The following is a 13,319-nucleotide window of genomic DNA, read 5'->3' on the forward strand; positions in this document are numbered from 1 at the left end:
AGACACATTGGTAATGGTGTGATAAGCTAGGAAATATGTCATTGACTGTTGTGTCTATTTCGTGTTTCATGTTGGCATTTTCAAAAATCCTACGTAGACTAAAAGTTGAAATTCAACCAAAAATCTATGTGGACAATAAGTTTTAAGCTCAACCGCAAACAACAATATTTTGAAGAAAAAAAAAAGTCGATAAGTTCTCCGATGCCAATATTTGAAATAAAGAAACTTTTACAATGGAATTGAGTGTTTTTATCTTGAATCCTTGTGGATCTTTTAACACACAAACAACCGTAGTTCAGAAGCATTGCATCACTATTATTCGGACACTCAATAAAAGTTTTGAACAGGAAACTTTATTGAACATTGTCTTTAGAAACGAAAGAAGAGTTGCCAATTAATACAACACAAGTTCCATTCAACTTGTTAAACAGAAATCAGAACATACAAAATACACCAACTTCCAGTTGAATTGTTGGATTTTTCCGGTGTTCATTCCTTTCACTGCAATCAACAAATTCAAGATAAATCCTGGGCATAATTAGACCCAAAGAGAAGAACATGAACTACAACACTAGGACTTCCTGCGTCTAAAAAGAGTTGATAGCAAGCATAGGTTTTCATTCTTCTTTTATCCCCTCCCAATACTTCGCAGTAGTAGAGCGAAAATCAACAATAAACAATCAATCATCAACCGAACATAGAACACTCTTCCACATGCTATACAATTGCAAAATGTGTACTTCAAACGATTGTTTTTTCACAAATTCTCATTGTTAACCATGCAAGTTGCAAACCACAAAAAGCGTGTACAACACTATGACATTGTAATAAAAGTATGAGACACTTAAAAGGCTAGTTTCAGCAACTTGCAACGTACTACAAACTCTATCTGAACAACCACCTCTAGATCAGAAGCAGGACACTTAATTAGAGAAATTTAAATAATTCATATAATGCCACCCAATAGTAGCCAGACCAAGCAAAGCAACGGCAAAGTAACTGAAAAAGGTGAGTGTTTTCTAACATGTATCAGAAAGCAACAAGCGCACATAGAAAGACACAGAATCAAGCTATATTCAAGCTCCACCCTCGTATTTCCACTTGCTCCGGCTTTACATCTCACCTTTTGTGCACCATATCCTTCAAAACAAGATCAATAATTGGTGCACTTATGATTCATTTTCAACGTATTTTCACCGGCTAATTCATCTTTGTTGCCAAAATTCTCGATAGTCGGACATGGCTGCGGGTTGGGTCGTAAGACTAGGGGTCACTTTGGGTGCGTATGAAGATTAGGATGGTAGCCACGGTGGCCATTAGTGTGGTAAGATCTGAGCATTATTTGTTGGAGGATTGTTGAGGTGTTTGACAATTTTTTCTAGTGTTATTTAATAAGAATAATCCAAACTATCGGCCACCTACTCAAAATACTCCGAACTTTAAATTAACTCACAATAAATCATACTGTTAACCCCTTTCTCATGTCAGACTCATTAACCGTCTACCTGTTTAGCAGGTCACTTCCCCTTACAACTCACCCATGAACCACCTTCGCTTATCGTTACACATTACCAGTTACCACCACCACAACCGCCACCATACGCCCATAACCCACCTAAACCCAACTCAAGAATCACCTAAGCCTTAGACAGGACGTTCATAACAATGCCACTTCAGAACCTCACTACCCCAAATTAACATTTACCCCCAAATTTGATTTGGGATGCACAAGTTGGAGTCGCGGTGGTCGACGGCACGAAGGCGAGGCTGAAGAGGTCGGGCCAAGTTGTGGGTGGCGGATGGTGGTGTATGGAGACTACTAGAAGCGAGCAAGGAAGAAATGAATTCACTTGTTGATCATAAGGAAAGTGGAGGGTTGATTCAGGAAATTAATTCACTTTTTAAACCAAATTGCTGACTTTAAAGAGACAGTGATTGAAATAATTAGTGGGAGATTAGAATTTGAGAGGAACATTTTTGAACGGAATTGGAGAGAACTTTAACTCCCAACACAAATTCTATAAAAGATTGAGGTACTTTCTCATTTTAAACATTCCTCTTTGAATCAATCAAAAATAAAAACTAAGTGTGAACCATTCCACCAAATTTTCTATGAGGAGATGATTTACCCTAGCTTGGTTCCAACAAATTTCCAGAAAGAGGTTAAGAGGCTTCCGTAGCTTTATTTACACACAAGACAGGGAAGAAGAGAAGGCGAGGTGTACTTGATGGTGGTGTTGCCGTGTTGGCTACGTGAAGGGTGGTGTTTTGGTTTTATGAGCGAAAGATGGCGTTGAGTTGTGGGTGGCTATGGTGGTGAGTAGTGGTTGAGAATGGTGTAATTGAGCAGTAGGTTTGGTAATGGTTGATGAATGAAGAAGACGAAGTGGTGGTGGTTGGGAGGGTGATTTACTGGTAGTTAGGGGCCTACAGCCTACTTGCTTTTTAACCTGATCAGGTTAAAACTGACCCGAGTATAATACGAGAAGAGACAGTTAATAGTATGGTTTATTGCGAGTTAAACTAATGTTCGGATTTTTTTTTTAAGAAGGTGACCTATAGTTTGGATTATTTTTGTTAAATAACCTTTTTGTTTTTTTTTTTAATTAATCGTTAAATTTAAAACCATTGATTATATTTGCTAAGAAAATCTTAGCCACTGATATGAACTGGACCTCCGGTTCTTAAGGACTGGAGAGGATCTCCACACTCCTATAGGAGCCATGACCAAGCAAAGCAACATTAACGTAACTGAAAAAGGTGAAAGTTTTATAACATGCATCAGAAAGCCACAAGCACACGTTGAAAGACACAGAGAATGGAGCTGTAAAGAATGATCTCAACAAAATCATAATAACAAGCATATTTGCAATTCCCCGACAAAAATTTGTATTTTAGGCTCTATCAAATCGTCAAAAAGTCAAATACAAATGAAGACACAAAACATCAACACCATATTGAAATCAAAAGGATGGTCAAGTGGTCAACTACTAATAAAAGAGAAAAAAGCATAGAAGGAAAAACCTTTCACTTAGTGGTGTCCTCAAGCATCTCATCGTAGGGGTCCCTCCGACCAGATACATTGCTAATCTGAGCATCCCAAGCAAGCTGAGAGTTGTGGCGCTCAAAGGTCCAAAAACCATACGGCCTCAACGGCAAGCTCCACATTTCCTTGGTTTTCTTGCAGCTGTCTTGAAGCGCGTACAAGTGCTCCCTGAATCTTCTATCTCTTTCTTTCGGGTCCTCCATCAACCTCAAAATCAAATTCTCAGCAAATTCCATGATAAACCCCATTTCTGAAACATCAATATACGCACTTCAATTTCCTTTCAGTACAACCATGTTCCAAGCATAATTTCCTCCACATCTTCATCAAAGATAATCATAATTCAGAGCATCTATCTCCATTCAGCTTTCATTGGCATCAAATCAATATTCGTCAAGTCTAATTCTTACCCAATTTCAAGAATTTAGTAGTTAATAAATTGAAGGATCTAATCATACCAGCAACTGTACACTCGAGAAACAATTAGTACGTCGAAGAACTAAGATTTCCCGGGGAAGCAAGGCGAGACTAGCTCAAACCCTAAACATTTCTCCATGTCCATACAATAGCAGCAATTCATCAAGTTTTATTCCCAAAAAACAAAATTTCTCCGTGGCGAATCCGTGTTTTAACACAATGATTCATCCCATTTTCATAGGCGACATAATAAGATTCAGCAATTACAAATATTTTGCGGAATTAATACGGATACATTAGCACAAAATTTACAACAAAAAAAGGAAGATCCAATCATAACATCGAATGGAAAATTGAATAGCTAGTAAGTATGTAAAAGGATGAAGATTTCGGGGGAGAATGAGGGTACAGCGAATTCAAAACCCTAGATTTAATAATAGTATGATAATAGAAAACAATTAAAATCGGAAATAAATGAAGAAATGAAGAGCAGAAATATGGAAATGTAGAAGAGTGAATTACCAGATCAAATTTATCCTCACAACTGAGATCACGCGCACTCAAATGTCAAAGATGAACTTACCTAACAATGGCGATAAATATTTATACGCCCTCTTTTTTTTGTGTTCTCGAAACTTATTCTGAGGACAATTAAGAGCGTCCGCCCTAAACTTCAAATGGGTTAACAGATAAGATAAAAAACAAGAGACTGTCTCATTATAGATGACTAATATCCGTCTCACTTGCCGTTCCACTTTAATTTTGTAGGTAGTGCGGGTGTGTGGGAAATGGATACCTCCACTTGTCCTCCCACTTTATTTTGTGAGAGGGTCACTATCCGTTTATAGCTATAGACGGATAGTGTCGTTTATAATGAGAATTTGTGCAAAAACAAAGTGGGTAAATATTAGAAAAAGCTTTGTTTACTATTGCAAATGATATATTGATATGCTATTCGACTCGTTTTAATTATCCATCTTAAGAGAGACTTATATATCAAGTAATTTAAGGTTATTATCCGTATGCGATAAAATATTTGGGTTGGATCGAACATGTCAAGTTAATTCAGGGATTGTGTTGAATTCGGGTGTGGATCGAGTATGGGGATTATTTAGCCCCACTCACTCGGGTCGAATTGATTTTCCCAAGTCTAGGTATGGTAGCACGCTCAAGGTTTGTCATTTTACCCGTGGTGCCTCTCTTATTCGCTAGATAACTACCATAGCTCGTGTTTACGAGTTCTATAACAACAATTCGTTTTTTTTTTAAGAAAGATAATTAATTATGTTTCCGAGAAAAATAATTTAACAAATGATAGCATGTTGAACTTTAACTAGGAACTTTGTTTGTGCCAAAATTTTGAACAAATAAACTTTCACCGACCATATATCTTATGGTTAGAACTTAGAAGGCATACGTCGCCCACCCTTACCTAAAAGCTAACCCCAATCTCATTATCAAACCGTGTCACCCTTTGTTAAACTAGTGGTCTAGTGCATTGTTAATACCCATCCATTTCGAAAACTTATTGATTTGTTCCTTACATTTTGTATTCACAGATAGCATAAGCTTTGATGAGCATTGGAACGTACAGGAGTAAATTTGTTTCGCGCAGTAGCCTTATAGACGACTTGAAAATAAAACATGGATAGAAAGTGCTGAACTATGTTCATTGAGCTGAGGTATTACAGAGGATTACATGGTATATTTAATCAAATTACAAGGTGTGAACCACCATCAAGTATTCCCTGTACTTCCACATAAATAGTAACCTTTCTAACTATCACTACATAACACAACAATTACAAAGCCAATCCATTATTCCGCCACGTAACTTATCGTAACAGCAGGAAGAACCTTGCACAAGCTCTTTTGTCAGTTACCTTAATTTAATGCCAACACACACTACATGATCATAAATCATAATACACAGCAAAAACCAGAGAAACGAGGTTCCAACCTGGACGTTATATTCTTTAAGAGCGCTTATTCTCTTGGTCGAGCTAGCCATAAGGAACTCAAAGCACGAAGCCTCGAGAAATAATCATGAATAGCAAGAAGGGCTCGAGCTGACTGCTTTGTTGTCAATATTCGGTGCATTTGTTGTAGCGTTTGCTGCCGTAGATTATCAGCCTGTTGGGAGAAATATCATTTGTACAAGTATGAGGGTGAATTTGAAACAAAAGAAGATGGACGTACAAGTTTTATAGCATAGCATTAGTGTTGATGGAGCCAAAGATCTATTGCTCATTTAAAGGATCGAATAATGCTAATTTTGGTCGAGAGGAACATCACGACAATAAAAGGAAATTACCTGGCGAATAAATCCTTCAAGAGTACCAAGTTTGCCCATAGCCATTGCCATTTGGCCCATGTAACTGGCAACATTTCCAGACGAACCCGAAGAACCAAGCGAGCCACTCGACAACGTCTCAGCCAGTGACTGCTGAAGTGCCTCCATTCCCTGCGACAGAGCATCTTCAGCCTGCTGTGACGATTGCTGCAGGTTCTGAATAGCTGATAACTGTTGTTCTGTGAGTGGCTCCAGGTGGTGTGAAAGAAGCTGCACAATACAGCTTTATTTTAAAAGCAAGAAGGTAATATCAAACTAATTTTATAATTATGGAACACTATATATAGCTGCAATAAATGAGAACTTGAACAGTCTACGTCTCCAATTAGCACAAGTATTTTCAGATTATAGATCAGCGTCATGAACCTACACAATGACATTACAGAGCATGAGCCGAGGCTTCTTTTCACACTAAAACAGCAACAACATTACCCGAGAGTATCAATAACACCTACAAATGATGGGCTACGGAGAGTCCGATGTATGCAGCCTTGCCAATGTATTGTTTAAACATAAAAGGGGCTGTTTGTGGATTTGCCAGAACAAAGTTGAGTCACAAATGCATTGAATGACTGATACTTTATTGTAAAATGGAGAGCAACCACTTTAACGAGCAATTTTACTTTATTCAATCATGAACCAAATATATAGTTAGTCTTCGGGTCCATTGGAAACGGAAACATTCTTTTCGCACTATTAATACACAAATAACGGGATAGTTCGGATTTGATGGTTGTCATGCAATGATGGATTGATTACCTACCCAGATAATGTACGCAAAATTGAACTCTAGTTCCACAATTTGTTTCTTAAAAGACAATCTCACGATTTAAAAGTGTGCGACATGTCCATTTATAGTTAGCTAACAAATGAAGCTGTATCCAGCTTTCTTATATAAACGGCTGTCACACAATGATGGATGTAGAGCTTTGGACTCTTATATTAGAAACATGGATTCAGCGATCTGGAAAACTACTCACCTTGAGAAGCTCAGATGAACGGAAGCCACCCAACCATAAGAAACACCTCTCAGCAGGTGTTTTCCACATGCCAGATAAAAGATGGAACACGTCGTTCTTGGCAGCATTGGCTTTAAGCCTGAATATATCTTCATAATGTGCCAACACTCCATCAACAATGACACGAAGTTCACTATCACCAGCATGAGCATTAACTGCTGCTCGTAGTTCATTGATTTGCCGATTTTGTTCTTCCAGCCAACGAGAGTATTCTACATCAAATGCCATTGCCCCTGCAGATAGTTGAAATGGCAACTTTCATCCATTCTGACGTAGGTTTTTTTACTGTATTTCTTTGGACGAGTTTCCTTTTGTGGCTTATACATTAGCAGTTAACAAGATCTCAAAGACAGCAAGTAAAAAAGCAAAACGCCATGCATTCAGCATTCACGGGCAATGAAACCACCTTTACACAATAGAAACAAATTACTTAAAAATAGATAACTCCTCCTTACCAGGTAGTACTGGACATTACAGTGCAATAAATATGATGGTCAAAAGTCGATCAGCAATGATTTCAAATCTTGCCGATTGAAAGACACTTCTCCTCAGCCTGATTTTCTTTAAAGACTTCATCAACAAGAAATATAATATGCAACAGATTAACTTGAAGTAACTGAACTACTGAAGTGCAAATGTATCTATTAGAATAATCATCTGTTATAGAAAGGCTTCCAATATACGAGCATATATATTTGAACCAAAGATTACGAGCACAACTTAAAACCCAATATACATGGTAAATGAATGACAAAATCTGCCTACAGATGAATATGCTCCAGTGAGATGACAAAACTATGCTTACCATTTCCACCGGTCGAATGGGCCTGATCCCCAGAACTTGAAATGAAAATTCCCTAAGAAAAATACATCAACCACCAAATAAAACTGAGAAAGGGGAATGCTTTCCATGTTAATTAGGAAAAGATGTCAATAACTGGTTTGAAGAGCAAGGCACAACCAGGCCATCAAACTAACCTGTTGACGTGCTCGCTGGAGCTCCTGCTCTAGTTGGGTAAGCTTCAATCTGCTACTTTCCAGCTGTTGTACATAAGCCTATGTTCACCAATGTATAATGGTCAGGGGGTGAGAAAGGAACATAGATATATAGAGCAGAGAGGAGATCAAACAAGTAAAAGAGTGCAAAAACTGTTTCTTGAATTTGATATCAATCCGACAACAACAACAACAACAACCCTTTCTCTGTCTATTTTAAATACGTAACGAAGAAGAAATCACCTGTTATTTTAAATACCCATCATTTAACCCTTTCTTCTGAAACCATTTTCTCTGTCTATTTTCTCCTTCTCTGTGTTTGTTTTCTTTTCTTATCTCTTTATTTCCTTTTTTTCACTTGCTTTCAATGTTCCATTATCTTTATGCATAAAAATGCTTCCCTCTAATTATGAAACTCCCAGTACGTTATGGAATATCAGGACGTCAATATGCTATTTCCCATTATATCACGCCGAAGAAAACAGCTGATCGTTTGGCCGCGTCAACCGATACTTTGCAATAGCGCTGTTACTTAAATGATATGCAATTTGTCCAGAACTGAACGTATAATAACCAATACTTCTAGGGTAAAAAATAGTAGAAAACATGTGCATTTGCAAATGGTGCACATCTGTGAAGAAAGAGGTTAATAGAGAGAGAAGATATACTATGAATATCAACTCAAATCTTAGATTGTCAGAATAGACATTTAGCGCATTTAATTAACACTCAGAAACTTACAAAGACAAGTTAGATTACATCTACGACATACCAATACCTGACTCCGTAACCTACCCGGCTACCTGCAACCGCGGCCTGTAACACTACTTTACCATTATAATAGGTCATGTTGACCAACTCAACTATAATTCTTTTGGCACTGTGTTTTGTTGTGTTGCATGAAAAAAAAATCAGAAAATACACACGCATGGCAGCATTTTCAAATAATAAAAGAGATCTCTTACTTTCTTCCTCAGCCGGCTTTTCCTTGCAGCCTCGCGGTTTTGAGCAAGCCTACGAAGTGTCTGCAAAATAGAATTATAAATATATTACAGGAGTTAAACACGCGAGGCAGTTTACATGAGAAAGAGAGCCCAACAGCAAGCTTTGAACCTTCTGATCTTTTGGATCCTTTGATCTGTCACTTGAGTCAGAAGCAGCTGGGCCAACCAACTGAACTCTTTCATACTGCAATTAGGGATTTAGCATCCATTATAATACATCTTACTATAGTAATAAGTTTTTAACTCCAAATGGTGTATTATCTAAATTTCTCTAATTCAAGTAAAAGTATAATCTGTACAAAGAATCAACGAAAACACACAATAAGAAAATTAGCAAAAATTTCAACGGGATTTGGTGAACAGAGTGTAAGACTATAAGCTTAAACATGGACACTTGAAATGAATATAACGTAGTAGATACTAAATGAACTAAAAGGAGATTACCCTTTTGTTTCTCTCATCTGTGTCTGCATCAGTTGAAATATCAGTTCTAGGACTACCATCTGCCATATCAGGATCTCCTTAATTCTCTAATCTACCACTAGAACACGAGAGCTAAAATCGACCAGTCCTGGTGCTCAAATTCACAACTAAATCTGATGGAAATTTGAAGAGAAAGGATCGTCAAACAAATATTGAAGCAATGTACAAAAGCGCCTACAAGCATATGGAAGCACATAAATGCACATATGAGTGCCGACACAAGTTTAATTATGTTTTACTAGAAAACGGGAAAATTAGATGATAACCCTCGACTTTACATGATTTTCTCTCAGGCCACTTCTTTAGTAGAACTTATCCAAGGATCATCAATCCCACGATGGCCAAGAATTAAGTAGGGTTAAAAACACCTCAAATGACAGCCATAAATCATCCACTTTACCTCAGCACATTAAAGAAACTAAAATATGTACGACGAATTCCATAACACTTCGATCTACAACCTCAAACCCAAATGAAATTTGACTCAACATAGAACTTACACATTAACTCACACAATAGTGTCCATGAATAAACGTCAGGGGTGTTTGGTTGGCTTCATTGGAATGGATTTGTGTTTAGTTGGGGTGATTTGGAATGGAGTTAGATACCTAATGGATTCTAACTCCACCTGAATCCCTTAGAATCCCATACCCACCCTCCCCCTTTAATTCAAACTCCATTCCCCCCTTCTATGAACTTATGGTGAACCAAACAAAATTAAGCAAGTATGGATTTAGAACCCCATAGGCCCATAACCCCCATACTATCAAACTCCATTCCATTCCATTCCATCTTGTTGAACCAAACGGCCCCTTAGTTTCCTTTTTGGGATGTCCATCAATAAACTTCCTACTTGGAATCTCTCGTTTTCAGTGCGTTATTAGTAGTCATTACAGTTTGTGACCCTAAATCTGTACTCAACTTGGACTTCCATATACTTCTTATTAGTGTGCTATTGAATCTCATGCAAAAGATGCCAAAAATCATGGACTAGGTATTAGTAGTTTCTAGTAAAACCACTAAAAAGGACATAGTCTGCAAGCCAAGACATGAGCCAAAAAATGAGAAACATCTGACGCCACGTGGTTGCCCTTGTCAATCATAAAAAATTTAAATCAATTCAGACACACATTTATATCGCAAACGAGATTGTGGAAGACTGGAAGATAATTACTCATTGTTAAGATCTACAAGATCCCTCTAGGAACTGATGGTGCTTTCTTCACTCAAATCATCGTTCCAGGGTTAATTCATTCAAAAAAGCAAAAGTAACAGTAAATGCTACGGAGTATTATGTAAACAATAGAAACACATCAAGCTCCTGTGCATGGTAAGAAAATTTACAGATACTTACATAAGATGGATTCACAAGTATTATTTTAAATCCGTATCCCAAACAATATGCGGTTTCACAATATATTTGTGTACAATTGCCTTAGAAGAGACCTTTGTAAGAAGAAAAATAACTGAAATGGTTCATCACCCAAAATGGAATGGCATCCCCGTTAATTTCATGGTCTACATTAGTTAACTAATCAGATCGCGATCTACAATCATTCTATAGGATTCTCATATTACAGGCAATAGAATCCTTGGACATGTATACTAACTAATCAATCAATCAGGAACGTACCATAGCTTGGACATGTATACTAACTACAACGCATTAAGTTTTGTACTAATACTTCATACCCATTGGTGAAATAGAAGGTTGACAACGGCAAAATACATATATATCATCTTAATATAGATCGACAAAGATATTCACTGGACTGTCTTTGGCTGAAATAAACTGAACAATAGTCAGGCATAAAATCATCAAGCATGTTTAAGATCTCCGTGCCTTATGTAGAAGGAAATACTTCGTGGTTTCCAAAAACTTCAAATCACCAGATTTTCTCTTAAAAAGTGAGTTTATCCGAGATTACATCGATTATATCAAAATTAACACATTAGCACGGAGGAATATAGCAGCATTATCATTTAGAACTATGGTTCAGCAGGATAAAATGAGCACATGAAGACAGCAAATTGCCCCATTGTCATGATCACAATCTCATCCTCATAATTATATTATAAGTTCTACTACAAAATGATATGGTACTCTACAAGCATTTATATGATCACAATCTCTTCATAATACATCAAAACTAACTTTTTGAAGCAGAAGAGTCAAATACACAATGTTAAAGACAAGCCGTATCTAACTTCTGAATTCTTCTTCCTCTCCTCTAAAAACAAATTGAACAAATGACACAAAATAGCACCACAGCCCCTTTATCAGGTCCGTGCCACGAATATAGATATCTTACAAATCCAAGTTCAATTCAGCTGGGCAAATCAAGTGGATGAAAGCAATTATAATATATAACGAAAGCTTCAACCATAACAACAAACTAATAGAAAGGTAACAGAAATGAATTTACAATGGAAGATCAAATCTGAGCATACCGTTTAGCGAACGCCTTTTCAGCTACCTCTCCAGCCTTCCCTCTTAAGTTGCATATAGACCATCATTATATCCAACCCTTGACAAAAACCCCTTTCACCCAACTCAGAGAATAATAACTCGTACCTATTAAAACTGCAATTTACAAATTGCTCCAATTGGTGAACCCTAAACAACACCAGGATTTGAAGTCAACCAACACCCTTACAAAAACCCTAACACAAATATCTATACCAGATCAAAATTCAAAACCCTCAATTATCTCAACTTTTTTTAATTACAACTTTAATTCAGTAACAATACACAATACTCAGGATTCAATATGAGCTACAAAAAGAGGTAAAGTTTGAAACTTTGACAAGAGGATAACTATAAACTATTTTGGGTATGAACAAAAATCAACTTTTGTGTTGAAATTCACAAACTTTAACCAAGTAAATTAGTAAAACGAAACAACCCAGAAAGTAAAAAAGAGTAATAAGTTAGAAAAACAGAGATTGATTCAATAAAAACATAAATCTTGGATGAACCCAGAAACTTAAAAAAAAGGGGGGGAGGGGGAGTAGGAATGTAGGATGAAGAAACAGGAAAGAAAGAGGAACAAAAATGAGTTGCTGAATGACGTCAGACTTTGAATTTCAAAGACTTGTTTGCTTTGACTTTGATTGGGACATTTAATTTTTACTGCAAATTTTAACAGAAGACACAAGTAAGTGAATTCTGAGACTTTAGTGTGATTACAGGCAGCTAAAGTTGAAGGAAAAAACACCGGCAGGGTACAGTACTGTTCCAGTTGGGTTAAGTAGAGAGAGAGAGAGAGAGAAAGAAGAGGGTATAGTACGACACAGCCGTTTGGATCCTTCCAACCTCAATAACAACTAACAAGCTAGGTAGCACGGACACTCCTCCTAATCGGCCTTCCCGTGTCGGACACCCGTATCAGACACGACACTCGTCGAACACACGTCAAAACGTGTCGGACACTTGTAAAGCTGTGTCTAACTTTCATCTTTTATTTGGGCACGTGTCCGACACGTGTCCATGTTATTTTGAGCCGTGTCCATGGTATTTGGACACACCTTCAAACGGAATCAACTTGAATTTAAGGTAAATGGCGTGAATTGTTATATGGTTGAATTTGCTGGGGAAATAAGTTGAATTGGGGGCAAATGATGTTCTTTAGATTAGTAATGAGATGTCGAAATAGATTGATTATAAGTTGATTTTTGGTTTTGAAAATGAGAATGAGTTATAATTAACGTCAAATTTACCGCTTCAATTAATTAAATTTAATATTTAATATTTTTTCAAAAATAAAATCACACATAAATAACTATAAAATATATATTTTATTAAATTTAAATGACGTGTCCCGTGTCCTAAATTTCATGGGATGCCGTGTCGCGTGTCCGTGTCGTGTCAGTGTCCGTATCCGTGTCCGTTTTGGTGCTACCTAGCTAACAAGTCAAGACGTCTTCCAAGTTCCACCCCCATTACCCGCAACTTAAATGTCTCATCTCCCAACATATCAACAATTTTAAAATCAATCAAC

At 37.1% G+C, this 13,319-nt stretch overlaps 2 protein-coding genes across 2 annotated transcripts; both read right to left on the reverse strand.

Moving 5' to 3' along the window:
* Positions 1-298: 298 nt before the first annotated feature.
* On the reverse strand, positions 299-4,125 carry LOC141605621 (uncharacterized). Its single transcript, XM_074424480.1, has 3 exons — positions 3,986-4,125; positions 3,025-3,296; positions 299-501 (listed from the first exon to the last, which is right to left on the reverse strand). The coding sequence occupies exon 2, from the start codon at positions 3,292-3,294 to the stop codon at positions 3,028-3,030; it is 267 nt and encodes an 88-aa protein (XP_074280581.1). The 5' UTR covers positions 3,295-3,296; positions 3,986-4,125; the 3' UTR covers positions 299-501; positions 3,025-3,027.
* Positions 4,126-5,083: 958 nt separating this feature from the next.
* Positions 5,084-12,621, reverse strand: LOC141605622 (transcription factor TGA2-like). The gene is made up of 9 exons (XM_074424482.1): positions 11,770-12,621; positions 9,280-9,431; positions 8,945-9,019; positions 8,797-8,856; positions 7,814-7,891; positions 7,641-7,692; positions 6,797-7,068; positions 5,778-6,026; positions 5,084-5,596 (listed from the first exon to the last, which is right to left on the reverse strand). The coding sequence occupies exons 2-9, from the start codon at positions 9,343-9,345 to the stop codon at positions 5,450-5,452; spliced, it is 999 nt and encodes a 332-aa protein (XP_074280583.1). The 5' UTR covers positions 9,346-9,431; positions 11,770-12,621; the 3' UTR covers positions 5,084-5,449.
* Between the last annotated feature and the right edge of the window lie 698 nt (positions 12,622-13,319).

This window comes from Silene latifolia, chromosome 10 (genome assembly GCF_048544455.1).
Source record: "Silene latifolia isolate original U9 population chromosome 10, ASM4854445v1, whole genome shotgun sequence".
NCBI classification, from domain to species: Eukaryota; Viridiplantae; Streptophyta; class Magnoliopsida; order Caryophyllales; family Caryophyllaceae; genus Silene; species Silene latifolia.